This window comes from Pseudonaja textilis, chromosome 14 (genome assembly GCF_049901715.1).
Source record: "Pseudonaja textilis isolate UNSWEBS1 chromosome 14, rPseTex1.2, whole genome shotgun sequence".
Taxonomy (NCBI): Eukaryota; Metazoa; Chordata; class Lepidosauria; order Squamata; family Elapidae; genus Pseudonaja; species Pseudonaja textilis.
This window is the reverse complement of record NC_142003.1, coordinates 12,594,062-12,607,760: the sequence shown is the minus strand read 5'-3', so window position 1 is coordinate 12,607,760 and position 13,699 is coordinate 12,594,062. Positions and strand designations below refer to the sequence as shown.

General features: G+C 57.8%; 1 protein-coding gene across 13 annotated transcripts in view; it reads right to left on the bottom strand.

Moving 5' to 3' along the window:
* Nucleotides 1-2,700: 2,700 nt before the first annotated feature.
* The window catches only part of SCNN1B (sodium channel epithelial 1 subunit beta), a 28,762-nt gene continuing 17,763 nt past the window's right edge, over nt 2,701-13,699 (bottom strand). For 8 of the 13 annotated variants that reach the window (XM_026704017.2, XM_087912584.1, XM_087912585.1 and 5 more), the window contains 11 exons: nt 13,010-13,200; nt 10,404-10,507; nt 9,650-9,813; nt 9,300-9,398; nt 7,572-7,664; nt 7,241-7,358; nt 6,891-6,966; nt 6,747-6,804; nt 6,287-6,348; nt 4,224-4,299; nt 2,701-3,622 (listed from right to left, as the gene is read on the bottom strand). In XM_026704017.2, coding sequence (XP_026559802.1) covers nt 3,212-3,622; nt 4,224-4,299; nt 6,287-6,348; nt 6,747-6,804; nt 6,891-6,966; nt 7,241-7,358; nt 7,572-7,664; nt 9,300-9,398; nt 9,650-9,813; nt 10,404-10,507; nt 13,010-13,200 — 1,452 coding nt within the window. In that variant the 3' untranslated portion in view covers nt 2,701-3,211. The remainder of the gene's footprint in view (nt 3,623-4,223; nt 4,300-6,286; nt 6,349-6,746; nt 6,805-6,890; nt 6,967-7,240; nt 7,359-7,571; nt 7,665-9,299; nt 9,399-9,649; nt 9,814-10,403; nt 10,508-13,009; nt 13,201-13,699) is intronic. The other 5 variants (XM_087912590.1, XM_087912591.1, XM_087912589.1 and 2 more) reach the window with 1 other exon arrangement.

The following is a 13,699-nucleotide window of genomic DNA, read 5'->3' as shown; positions in this document are numbered from 1 at the left end:
AAGCGGGGATGTTCTCCCCGGGTCCCTCTGAGGCTCCTCCAGGTGTAGCTCGGACCTTCCCTCCTAGGCGGAGCCTGGCATTGCGCCTGGGGTCCCCCAAGCAGGCATGGCAAGGACTGCTGCTCTTCTCTCCTGGGGAGATGCGGGGGGCTGGCCCAGGTGGCAGACCCTGCGTTGCTCCCCAAAGTGCCGCTTGTGGGCCAAAGGCTCTTGGGGAGGAGGAGCTGCCTGGGCCGGATCCTGCTGCCCAGAACAGCCTCCCTTGTTTCCTCCTGCCGGGTTTATGAGCAGCTCAGGGCTGGGCGGGACAGCCCCCCGGCCCCTTGGAGAGCCTCATCCCTGCAATCCCTCCGCTTCTCCTTTCACCCAGGAAGGGAAGCTCCAGGCCAGCCAGGCTTCCACACGAGCTGCCAGTAGCCCTGGGGGCAGGTGCTGGGGACCTACCTGTGGGGGGGGAGGGGAGGTTGCTCAGCTGCTAATCATAGAGCCCCCCCCAGCCCCAACCTCTCGGTGACTTCTCTGCATCAGCCAGTCCAACACATTTTACTTTCCCAAAGCCGTTTCCCTGCAATCCTCCCCATAGACGACGCTGAGGCCCCCTTTTTTCACTCCCAGTAAACTTCTTCACTAGCTGTATTTCTTCTCCTCCTCCTTCCTTCCTTTTCCTCCTCCAGGAGCTGAAGGCTCTCCCCTCCCCCGCCCCTGATCTTCCTCACGGGAACTTCTGTGGGGCGGACTTGACCGAGAGGTGCCTGGGGTGGTTCTCGTGACTCTTGCGGGTGGGGAGGTTGACTGGCCTTGCCGTTCCCGCCTATCCTGTCCTCATCAGGTAGGATAGAGAGCACACCTGCAAGCCAGGTGGCTCTTTCAAAGCCCTAGCATTCGGGGCAGAGCAGCTGCCAGCCTGGGCGGCTCTCCCTGGGGGAGGGGGCTGGAGGGCAAGGGCAAAAGGCTGGCCCGGCTGCCCAATTTCCCCAGGAAGGGGCAACGCAGGATCCCGTCTGGGTCGCCTTCGAAGCTTTCAGAGTCATGCTGGAGCCCATCCTTGGGGAAAGTCCTCTCCAGCAGGGTCTGTGCTTAGAGCTGTCCTGTGCCTGGCATTTGTGTGTTGGCCTGGCTGTGTCTGGCTTTTTAGCTCTTGATCGGGGTGTTGATGGCTGGCAGGCAGTGCCCTCATCTGCCCACTGCACTAACCACGGCTCCAGCTCGGGACGGGAGCCTTTACCAAACTCCATGCCAGCCTGCCAGTCTGCCGAGAGGGTGGGCATCCCCTCACTTCACTTCCCCAGTTAAACCAAGCCTTTCCCTCCACTTGCTCAAGAGCGGTTTTCTTTTTTTTTGGTAGTTCTGTGCCAAAAATGCCCTTTGAAAGGTAAAAGCCAGGTGGTTTTGCCTTCCGTACGGCAGAAGAGTCCTGCTTTCCACAAAATGTAAGAGCAACGTGGCAGATTTCGGGCTCCACGTCAACACTTGGGGGCCTTTAGGGACCTACCGATTTGGCAAGCCACTCGCCGCCCTTCAGCCCAGAACAAGGCGAGCAGCGGCGCCGGCCAAAGGGCTGTGCTGCCGGGTGTGTGCGTGCACCGCTTCGAACGTGTGTGCCTGAGCTGCAGGGACTGGAAAGGCAGCATTTTTGCCTGCAAACTCACTCTGGAGGAGAACAGAAGGTGGGCGGCATTTCAAGAGGCAAATTTCTCCCCCCTAGCATCCGGCTGAGGCGAGTGGTGCAAAAGAGACCCAGGCCTCGGATCCAGGAAGAGCTGTGCTGATCGAAGTGAACAGAATGGATCTGGAAGGGACCCTGGAGGTCTTCTAGTCCAACCCCCTGCTCAAGCAGGAGACCCTATACAATTACAGACAGGTGGTTGTCCAACCTCTTCGTAAAAGGCTCCAGGGATGGAGCACCCGCAACTTCTGGAGGCCGGCTCTTCCGCTGGTTCCTTGTTCTCACTTTTAGGGAAGCTTCTCCTTAGTCCTACGTTGCTTCTCTCTTTGATTTCCACCCAGGAAGCCCAGGGATTCTTGCATTCAGATCCCCAGCAGGGATCCTGGAGCTGCTCAGGCTTCCGGGGGACCAGGAAGCTTCCCCCCACCTCCCTCCCAGCCGGAAGTTGCTGAGCTCGGCCCCCTTCTCCATCAAACAGCAAACCCGGACTCCAACTGTGCAGCGTGTTTCCTAAGGTGCTCCTGGAGGTGACTGGAGGACCCTGCAGGGCCACAATACTTTGGGAGAGAGCAAGCCATGCACGATCCTCTCGCTCCTTTCCCCTCGCTGGCTCTCCACCAGGGACCCTTCTCCCCCTCTGGGTGCTGCTTGGGGCTGGGTCCTTTGACTGCCTTTTTTGCCCATGTCCACTCTGAGACATCTTGGTTTGGGGACCTGTCTTCTGCCTCATGTTGGCAAGGGTGAAGATGCTGGCGCTGCCTTTGAGAGAATTCACTTGGTCCGAATTCTGATCTCCCCCTTCTGACTCGGATTCCGCCTAGGCTGATGGGCACCAAGCCGGCAAGCGACAACCTGCCGCCGCAGCTTTTCACGCCGCCTCCTGCCCACGAGCGTTGCACACACTCTCTAAAAAGCAGCTGGCACCTTTCTCCTCGAACCCCTGTGATGCCTTGTCCTGCGAGGAGAAGAGTTTTGTGCCCGCAAAACGAGGAAAGTGAGGACAGAGGAGAGGCGGAAAGGTGACTACGGGAACATGATAGTCACCCAAACTGGGTTTATTTTGTGACGAAGCTTTGTGACTGTTATAAGGGCCCGTTTCTTCCCAGTGACTCCCTTCCTCTCCCATATCAGCCTTTTGATCGGCTCCAATGAAGTCCGTCCTGGGACATCGGCCCCTCCGGGAAGCTGCCTGCCCGCCAGGTGCCTCTCCCATAAAAGAGCAGCAGGTGCAGGCAGGACCCAGAAGGCCTGGCCCTGGCTCCCCCCTTCCACCCCCCAGGCCCCCTGTTCACTTTAAGACGTGCACCGAGCATTTCCCAGGGCTGGCTGTAAGCCCCCTTTCAGAAGGTTCATGGCAACCTCTTGACTTGCCAGATTTACACCCGGAAAGAAATGCCTTGGGGCAGACCTGGGCTCTCTGGCTGCTCCCCAAGTTTCTGCTGGCCTGATTTGAACCGGAGGATGGCTGTGCTGTCCAGAAAAGAGGGAGGGGAAAGATGCCCTGCAGGGGCCTGGCGAGCAGGGAGGAGACCTGCCTTCCTGGCCTCACTCGCTCTTTGCGTCCACTCCAGGAGCGTCTTCCTCGTCGCTGTCTGGCCCCGCCAGATCCACAGGGAGCACACGAAGAGAGTCGTACTTGGGGGGCGGAGTGCCCGGCTCAGAGCCAGCCCCTCCAGCATCTGGGGCCCCACCCCCCGGGCCCTCAGCTGCCGCTGCCTTCTCCTCCCCGCAGAAGCCCAGGTTGGTGTAGGCCTCCACTTTCTCGCTGATGGACGGGAGGGCATCTGGGGGCCTGCGGGCTGGCTTCCACTTCAGCCCCTTCCCCCAGGAGATCAGCTTCAGGACACTGATCCAGACGAAGTCGATGAGGATCTCCCCGAACTCGATGAGGCACAAGACGGAGCCCCCCATCCAGAAGCCGAACTGCCCGCCGAGGCTGGAGAGGAGCCAGACAATCTGCCGCGGGGAGAGGGAGAGAGGCCCGGGGTGAGGGCTGGCCGGCTCAGGCGGGCCCAAAGCAAAGACGCAGGGAGGGGCCTCGCAGCTTGGCCAGGGGGTGTCTGGAGCTGGGCTGTTCCTCGCCCTTATGGTCCCACACGAGGCCAACATGGAGGTGAGGATTGCTCACCAATCCAGCTCCTGAAGCCAAGGCCAGACGTCTAAAATTTCGAATTTCACATCCTGAAAATTGCCTGTTTCTCCTCCGTCGCAAGGAGCTTTGAGCCGCTGCTTGGAGTTTCCTCCTTTCGCTTGCAGAGCAACCCAGTCACCCCACTGCTTCAGGTCAGCCCCTCCCGGTTTTCCCAGATGTCGACATTGTTCCCGCCACATGCAAAGCAGGGCTTGCTGCTAAGCATGAGTGGAGTGCACACCCTCCTCCCACGGGACATTCCACATCAGAGGAGGCCCCTGCCGTTGCGTTGCCCATCCCTGCTTGTCAATGACTTCAGCCGCCTCGGGGTGGGGGTGGGGTGGGGACAAGCCTTGCAGGACCTCTGGGGAAGGAGGGGGCTGGACTGAGGACCGGACCTCTTGCCATCTCAGCGGTGCCACTTACCGTGGTTGCTGCAGACTCCGAGATGGTGCGGTAGTTGTATTCCTGGAAGTAGATGCTGAGCTTGATGATTCCGTTTCTGTGACGGAAAAATAAGGCGCATTCAGGGCTCCTCACTGTGTGAGACAAGACCTCCTTTCTGTCTCTCCACCCCTTTTCTAACAGCTTGCGGCTTTCGGAAGGTTCGCAGAAGAACAGACTCATAAGAGTTTGAAGGTGCTTCCAAGGACCTGAGGGCAAGGCCTGCTCCAGCCTCCCTCACAGAGGACCATCCAATCTCTAGCTGGCCCTTCAGCAAGGAACTGGCCACTTCGCGTGCGAGCCTGCTCCCTTGGCGGAGAGCTCATACAATCAGGATCCTCCTGATATCCCAGCCTGAGCCTCCAACCATGTGGTTCTGGTTCTGTCACGCAGAGAAGGTCCCCTCCCTCCTCTATGTGAGCCTGCTTTGGGTTTCTGAAGGGCGCTTTCATATCTTGCCCTCTGGATGACCATAGTCACGTCCTACCCACAGAGCCTGATCAAGACCCCCAGAGTGGACCCCTTACTTCCCATGATCTGGACTCCATGATCCCGCTCATGCAAATCGTGTTTTGCCCTTCTAGCACACGGATGATGGTGGTTGAAAATGACAGCCCGATGCCTTCATGCGGATTACCAGCTCTCTCCCATCCTATACTCACACTTCTCCAAACAGAACTTGACATGATGTCGCATCCAGTCAGCCTTGGCTATATAGATCAGGGGTCCCCAACCGCCAGGCGGCAGCCCACTATCAGGCCGCAGTCTGCTTGAAACTGGGTCGTGTGAGCGATGGGGAAATGCTCATGCGCGAAGCTCCACTCACACGAGCAGAGAGTGCTAGAGGGAGGGGGCGCTTGTGCTCACGCACAAAGCTGCTGCATTGACATGCCCCCCGCTCTGCCCGGGCTGGGCCACCAAGGTGGGAAGGTTGGGGACCACTGATACAGATACTTTCTCTAGCTCTGCTGGCTGAGGAATTCTGGGAGTTGAAGTCCACAAGTCTTAAAGTGGCCAAGGTTGGAGACCTCTGCTCTAGGTGATCAAACCCGACCAGCTTCTTCAGGTCTTTCAGTCTCTGGGTCTTCTCCTTCAACACTCTCTCAGCTTGTCTTCTGCAAATGTTTGAAGTGTCTCCTCAACTCCCTTAGTCAAGATCTTGATCAAAACGTTGAACGGCAAAGAGCCCTGTGGCCAGCCGTAGAGACTTCCCTCCGGATTGGTGGACTCTTGGGATGCGGCAATTGTGGGAGTAGATCTAAGAGCCTCGTCATCCACTTCATCCCTTTCCCAAGGAGACCATCCTCAGATACTCTGCTGAAGGTGCCCATGTGTGTCCGCCAGGGTCTCGGTCTCCTTCTCTCCCACTCCAGGGGACTGAGTCACATCCAGCCAGCAGGTTGAAAGGCCAGGCTGGGCTGCTGAAGTCTCAGAAGCCAAAGGGGGCTTTGGTGGGCTTCCCTCTGCCCCTGCCAGGCACCCCCACCCTCGAAGCAGAGAGGACAGAACTAGAGCCATGGCAAACCGGACGGGACTTCAGGCGAGAGCTGTGACAAAACGGGTTTGAGAGAAGTTCAAGGGAAGAGGGAAGCTTGGACAGATTCATACGCCGGTTATTTTGGACAGGAAGGGAGAGGCGTTTGGTTTCACTGCAGGGATTGGGCCCTTGTGCAGAGACACAAGTTGCAGGCCCTTGTGATGGGCAAGGAAGCAGAACCGGCGGGGCTTCCTCCTCCTGGTTGACCCACAAGTGAGCCAGGCTCCCACAGAGAGAGGGCAGAAGCCCCTATTCGCCTTCCAAGGGACATTTCCCTTCCTACACTCAGGACTGGCTGAGCCATTGGGGTGACTCAGGGCTACTTGGTCAACATCAGGAGAAAGCCCAGGACGAAGCGGGTCCCTCCCCCATGGTCCAACCTCTCCCCCCCCCGCTGTGGTCCTCGTGTGGGGAGGGCTGCCCCTCCGGGCTTTTCACTCCGCCCAGGAGCTGCAACCGATGCTTCCTGCCACATCAGCCTCAACCAAGAATAGAAACGCTGACGCACCTGTCCAGAGTCACTTTGGTTGACGTGTCTCTTTCGTAAGATAAAATATGGAAAATCCAGTCCTAGAAGAGGAAAGTAAAGGACACAAACAGGTCACGGTAGATGACAGATCGTCTTTCGGGGACCAAGAAGTGGGACTTTTCTGCTTAAATACCCTTTTTACTTCCATGGGCTTTTAGAATTTAAGCCAAGGGTCTTCAAACATGGAAAGTTTAAGACTTGTGGACTTCAACTCCAAGAATTCCTGAGCTAACATGACCGGAGGAGGAATTCTGGGAGTTGAAGTCCACAAGTCTTAAAGCTGTCAAGTTTGAAGGCCCCTGATTTTAAACTATTGAACAGGGGTCCACGAAGGGTTGTTAAGGCACCCCTGCCCCCAGAAATATCAAGATGGCTGCCCAGCCTCCCTTGTCCGGCCCTTGGAGAGGCAGGTGAGGAGCTGGCCTCAGGTAGGACTCACCTCTGAAGCTTCGGAGGGCCACTCTGCCATGGAAATGGTCATCTTGTACTGGGTGTTGCTGGAGGAAGAGATGAAAGGTCAGACTTTTCCCTTGCCCCCCCCTCAGCCCCTCCCCCTCCATTGGCTCTGCTCAACCACTCTTACTTGCAGGTCTCCTTGCAAGATTGGATGCAATCCTGCCGGTGCTCCTGGCTCATGCGCAGGATGGAGTAGCAGTAGGCTGTGGGGAAGGAAACCGTGTCTTGGCCCAAGGTAGAATCTGAGCTTCCACGTTACCTTTAATTCTGAAGGAGAGACGCCTCGAACCAAAGCTTTAGCTAAGGATTCAGAGGTCCTTGTCTCTCTCTGTTGGGAGCAGCACACCTGGGCGTCTAGGAAGGGGCTTTGGCTGGCGTTTACTGGGCTTTCAGATTCCCACCCCATGGCGCCCCCCGGCAGCTCCCTTGTCTTGTTAGGTCCCTACAGCCATGGGATCGTTCCCTCCATTTCCTCACCCCAGGCAGGATAGTCCTCGTTGTTACAGTAATGGGCTCCTTTGGGCAGCGGGTAGGCATAGTGGGCACAGTGGCAGATCTTCACTATCTTGGCTTGGAAGCAGGAGCGCAGGCAGGCCTGGAAGAGGACGGGGTCCTGCTGGCCGGGTGCTACCCAAGAGCAGGGCCCAGCCCCAGCCCCCGGGCGCTACCACCTCCCCCTTGCCAGTTCCCAGCTGAATTCCTCCAAGAGGCCCCCACAGAGGGGCCACAAGGGCTCTTGGGAATCTCACCCCCGATTGGCACCGAGAGGGGCTCCTTGGGGAGCTGGGGGAACAGCAGCATTGCTCACCTGGATGGAGTACATGGTTTTGTACTGGCTTCGGAAGGGGGCCATCTTGCTGCCCAGGTGGGAGCAGTTGGCACAGGCCCCCATCTCCTTGGCCTGCAAAGAGGAGCCATTAGAGAACCCGCCTGAGTAGCTCTCCCTAGATCTGGAGAAGAGCCCTTTCCATCTGGGGGCAGGGCAGAGGAGGGGCGCCCAGAGGTGAAAGACCCCCCTCTTCCACAAAGGCCTTGCTGTGCCCCACTGGCAGCTCCTTCCAGAGGCCTGAGCCGGTCTCTTGCAGGAATCCTCCAGCCAAGGGCCACAGCAGGGTGCCAGCTTGTATTCCCCACCCCCATTTTCAAGAGACTCTGGCTAGAAAAGGGCCCCACCCATCGAGGAGGGAGGCTGCCAGCACAAAGAGTTCCTGCGTGAGGGATTTTTCTAAGGAAATGCACGAGGGATTATAAAAGGAGGGTGCTTGTGCTAAAGGCTTCCTTGGAACCACCCAGCAAACGGAGAAAAAGGGGCCACCCAGAGACCAGGAAGTGCCCTTGCTCTCTTCTCAAGGACAAGGCGGCCCTGGAGGAGTTTGGAAACTTCCTCGGCAGTTTCGGGAGATCAGGGCAGATTCAGAAACCGACTGCCCTTTTGCTCGCCCCTTCCCCGTTTTGGGTGGGGGTCTTCCTCCGCCCTCCTTTCTCCACCATCAGGGCAGTTCCGTTCCTTCTGAGCAGCCCTGCAGCCCGTCCTGGGAGGGCTTCCCTGGGCTCACCTGCTCTGCCCAGGTGACTCAAGAGGCTCAGCTTTCAAGAGGTTGCAGCTGCTCTGCACCTGAGAGCTCACAGGGCCCTTCTGCCCACGGAGCAGGACGGGGGGGCTGGGGCAAAGCGGAGCAGAGCAGAGGGAGGAGGCATGGCCCTCTAAGGGGAGCCCAAAGCCCCCCCCAAGCATAGGCAACCCGGATTCCCCCCGCCCGGCTTGGTCTGGCAGAGGCGTCGTCCACCCCCTGTTCCTGGAGCTCAGCTGCTGAGCATCAGTCCCCGGGCGGCTCACCTCCTGCGAGGGAGGCCAGCTCACCACACCAGGGCTTGCAGGAACTAGGGGGCACAAGGGGCGAGCCACGTCTCCCTGCTCCCCACCTCCCCCCGCAACATCTGAAAGCCCAGGACCCATCAGGAGCAGCCAAGGCGGGCCCTCCCAAAGACCATCTGGCTCTGCCCAAGCAGCAAGCAGGGGACGAAGCTCCTTCTCAGGGCTGGGGATGCCGCCACGTCACGTCCAGCAGACGGACCCCACGAGTCCCTCCCCATTGCTGTGTTTTCCGCTCGGATGCAGTTGAGGCAGCAGAGACCACTCCCCGCAATCAGCTTCCTGCTCTCATCAAGCGTCAACCCTCGGGGGGGGCTGCTCAGGTTTCCAGGTTCTGAGGGGAGCAAATCTCCGGCCTCTTCTGGACCCCCAGCTCAAGCCCTACCCGATGGCCGGACACTGAAGGCAGCCAGGCCAGGAGGTGAGCCCCCCGCTCCCAGCTGCCCCTTTTCTGTCAATGGGAAAAGAGCATTAAGGACCCAGGTGCCTCCTGCAAGGCCACAGGTGCTCTGGCCATGAAGACCAGCCTAGGGGGCTGACAGGGACCCTCCCTTCGTGCCCCATGCCAGATCAACATCCCGCAGGACTCATCCTCTGGCCATACTGCAGACGCCCCCAGCAACAGGGAAGGGGGCAGGGACCCCAACCGGGGAACCCCATCACCTGCGAGGCAGTGTAGTCCTCGTAGAGGTTCTTCACGGGAACGTCGGACCCATTGACGGTGCAGTCGCTGTAGGGAGCGCCCATCCTCTCCAGTTCATCCTAGGAAGGAAGGGAGGCCCAGAGAGGAGGCAACGGTGGCTTCTGGCTTCCTGGCACGGAGGGCCTCCCGCCCGCCCCCCCAAACTGGGCTCCCCTGCCCCTCTTCACATCTCTGGGGAGTGCGGGTCACACAGGGGTTGAAGTCCTCTGAACCCACTGCCAGATGGGGAAAGCAGCTCCCCGGATTCCCTTCCCACCTCTGGCTGGCTCCCGCTTCTCTTCAGGCGGTCAGCTCAAAGCAGCCCACCTACCACCAGGACGCCGATGGAGGTCTCGGTCCCTGACATGGCATAGATGCCCTGATCCTTCAGGAAAGGGAAGCTGCCCTGTTCGTGCAGCATCAGCCGGGCTCCAGCCGTGGTGGTGAGGAAGGGGATGTAGTCCTTCTGGCTGATATCCAGGATCACCTTCAGCCCTGCAGAGACAAAGCCCCACAGGGATCAGCCGGAGGCTGGGGGTCCTGGCAGAGAAATGGGGTGCGGAAACAGGGCACCAGCCTGTCTTCACTCTGTTTGTTGGGGGGCGGGGGGCTTGTCTTGGCAGCCAGGCGCCTCTGCCCAAAGGGCTGGGCATCTAGTCACTTTGCCACACCCTGGAGAATGGCAGGGCACGAGCTTGGGGGGCAGGGGGGGCTGGCTGGTGCCTCTGAGCTGCAATAGAGTGCTTCTTTTGCTGCCAGGGTCTCCCTGCTCCAGTTTGCTTCTGGCCTTTGGAAGGGAGCTTGGCATCAACACCCACACGAATTCAGCCTGGATGAGCAATGCCAGCCTAAGGTTAGTTTCCCCCCGTCTCCAGGTCTACAAATGGTGCTGATCGTCGCAGCTGCAGGGCAGGACCCCAAGGCTGTCTCCCTCTCCTGGGACCAAATCTACTTCGACATGGCGGGAGAGGTGTGGGGCCCCTGCCAGCTCTACAGAGCCTCCCCCTACCTCCAGTTGGAGCCCAGCCAGGCCTTGAGACCCTCCTCCAGGGGGCCTTCCATCCATACCCCCCCTGTGTACCCACCAAACTCTGCCCCTGGATTGGAGGAGAGGAGGGGCTCCTTCTCAACCCCCCAGTTGAAGACGTAGCAGTTTCCGTGGTCCGGGTGGTAGAGGTGGGTGAAGTTCCTGCAGGAAGCCAAGCAGCAAAGAGATTATTCTCGTGGGGAGGTTCGTGGGGGTCCTGGCCCACCTCAGACTGGCTGGACTGGCCCTCCCCAAACTTCAGGGGAGGGGGCAGTTAATCATCTCTCTGGTGCTGCATGGGGGTCTTCCAGGGAAACCCTCCACCAGACCCTGAGCTGCCCTGAGAAATCAGAAAATCCAAATCAATCCCTTCTGATTTGACTTCCAGGGAAGGTTATCCATGCACTGGCCACATTCACACAACCCAAGAGGCCTAAACTATGGACAGGAAGGTTCCTCCTGGCTTCACCCAAAACCGGACAGCCAGCAAATCACTTGCTGGAGGTTTCTCCTGCCAACCACCGGGAGTCTCCGGCATCCAGCCTTTGGAGGAGGCTCTGAGCCTGAAAGACCCAGGACAGAGCCAGCAGTTAAGGGAGCCTTGCGTGGGGGCCGTGTGAAGCCAGGCCTCAGAGCTAACTGACGGAGCCCTGGCTTTGACATCCGGAAGGAAGGGCGCCTCCGGGGCTCCCCTCTCACACGTTCAGTTTCTCTGAAAACGTCCAGGCTACCTCATCGGGTTGTTGCTGTGATGAAAAGGGGAGGGAGGATACAACTCCTATAAATTCACCCATAAAATGTATGATACGGTCCTGTTGACCAATTCTTGTTTTCAGGGGGGAAAAATGGGTCCAGCCGACTCTGAGCAAACGAACCAGCAGCTGATGAGGCTCTGGAAGGGAAAGGGGACTACGCTGTCCTGGGTCCTGGCCCGACTTATGGTCCTGCGCCTGACACAGAGATGGGGCCAGGGCCATCTGGAAGTGGGGTGCTGATTCCGGAGCCTCCAGATTCTGGCAGCAGCGAGGTAGATGAACAGGGGGAGCCTGTTCCCAGTGTGTGTGTGCAGAGCTGCCAGAAGGCAAGAGCAGCTAAGACAAAAGAGGCAACTCGGGAGTAAGGCTGGGAGGTGATTGCCCCTCTCCTAAGGGATAAAGGACAGGCAAAGGTGATGAAACCTTTGCAGGAAGCAAAGTCATTCATTCTGTTCGGATTAATCCTTGAACTTTGTAGTCCGTTTGGTTTTGTACCGTTAATTTGGCACTTTAGTTGTTGGCAGCAATTCAAAGGAGAGAAAGGTGGGTGCTTATCTTGAGGGACTGTTTGGGACTCATTATGGGCTGGGAATGAACATAATTCCCAGCGTTGAAATAAAAAAAGAGTTGTTTGGACTATGCATTTGCTTAACTATGGTCCCAGGAAGCCTTGGTCAGAACAGCAGCCATTGGGGATCAGCAAACTCTGGACTGAGGACAAACCAAAATAAGAGGCTTGTGGCAGATGATGTGGGGGGTACCTGCCTTCCAACAGAAAAACCAAACCATTTGGTGAAGAGGGTCGGCTGCCTCTCTTCAAACAGGAGTTCAAATGTCGGCTGATTGATTGCTCCTGGCAAGGCGATGGCCGGAAGGAGAGGCGGCTGCCCTCCAAGCCGAGTCAGTGGACAAGAGTGTCACAGAATCACAGCTAAGACCCAGAGAGGTTCTGCAGGGGTCCAGGAGGCGGCCAGGGAAGGGCCACAGAGAAGCACGTCCAGCTCAGCCTCGCTGGAGCTTCGTCCGGCTGTGCCTTCACTGGGAGCCCTGCCAAGGGATGGATGTCTGCTCACCCCAAAGATTTCTGGGTACTCAAAGCACCAGCCTCTTGGCCAGGATCCACCCTGGCAACTGAGGGACACCCCCCATCTTTCCTTGGGGGGAAATGCCCAAGGCCTTGTCTGGCCTGTGGAAGGCCCCCCTTCCCCCGACCTGCACAGGAGGGAAGTCTTCTCTGCCTTGTTGGTTTTGGGTTTAGGCAGGTTGGTTTAAGCTTCTCCGGATCTGAGACTGAAGCTTTTGCAAAATCTTATTTCAATATACAGGATCTTGTTTCTCAGAGGGTAATCCACCCTCTGTGACCGAACTGGACTGGGCCAGAAAGGGAGTTAAGGCAGCAGGAAGTGGAGGAAGAGCGGACAAGATGCTCTTAGCCCAAAGGCCAAGAAGGCAGCACCCCCCCTCCCTCCTTGGACATCCCCCTCCTGCACCGGGAGCACCGCTTGCGTCACCGAAGGGAGCGTCTCTGCAGACCACACACACACCCATTGTGGCTTGTGGTTGTCATCCCACTTGGTAGCACCAAGCTCACTCACTTCCAGATGCATCTTTCATTCAGCCCTCCGCCGTCTCCTTACAATTCCTCTCCTGCGGCTGAGACCTCTGCGTGGCTCAGTTCAGAGTCTGCTGCAAATGGGCAGCCACGAACTCGCTTGCGGAGTCCCTTACGGGAAGCTCGGGCACTGGATCTCTGCCTTTTCCTTGGTTTACCCCAGGCTGATTTTTATATCCTGGTTTGTTCTGCAGGCCGCAGCACGTGGGTCCACACTGACCACTAAGAGCCGTACGAGGCCTTGCGGTTCAAGAAGGAACTAAGTCAAATGCGAAGTGAATTCTCCTGCGCACCTACCTGTGGTTGCAAGGCTCAGCTCCATAGAGACACGCCAAGATCATGTCCTCTGCCTGGTAGCCCATTTCAATCCTTTTGCTCAATGGCACTTTGGACAAGATGCTGGTAGACTGCAGGACATACCACTCGGTCACCGCCTGGGCCGCGCTGGTGAACTTCCGGTAGAAGCAGTGGGACGTGAGGTGTGTGCACTGAGGATGCGACCGGGAGAGAAGGGAGAACACATTTGGAAGGGAAGCCTAGCAGCTGTGAGGAGGCGTTGGCCTTTGCAGGTACATGACACCTTGCTGGCCCAGAAGTAAGGAGCTTTTTCCCCGCTGAGCAAGTGACCTGATGGGGCTTCCTCAATAACGTCTAAATAGACCCACCATTTGGCCCGCTTACCAGCAGAGATGCCAAAGGAAACGTCTAGCTGGGCAGAATAGGACAACTCACCATGGCCAACTCTCGTGCCCGTTCTGACGCAGCCAACTCACCACGGGACAGCTCACCGTGGACAACTCAACCAAATAATCTGCCATGGTTATCCACCACTGTTTCTTTGACATAATTTCCATTTTTGTCAATGGAAATAATATCAAAGGAACCATGTAGGGATAACATTTATCATAGTGAGTTATCCCACATGGAATTAATTTTCTGAGTCCAGTTGTCCCACAGCAAGTTGGCCATGGCAACTTGTCCTGGGCT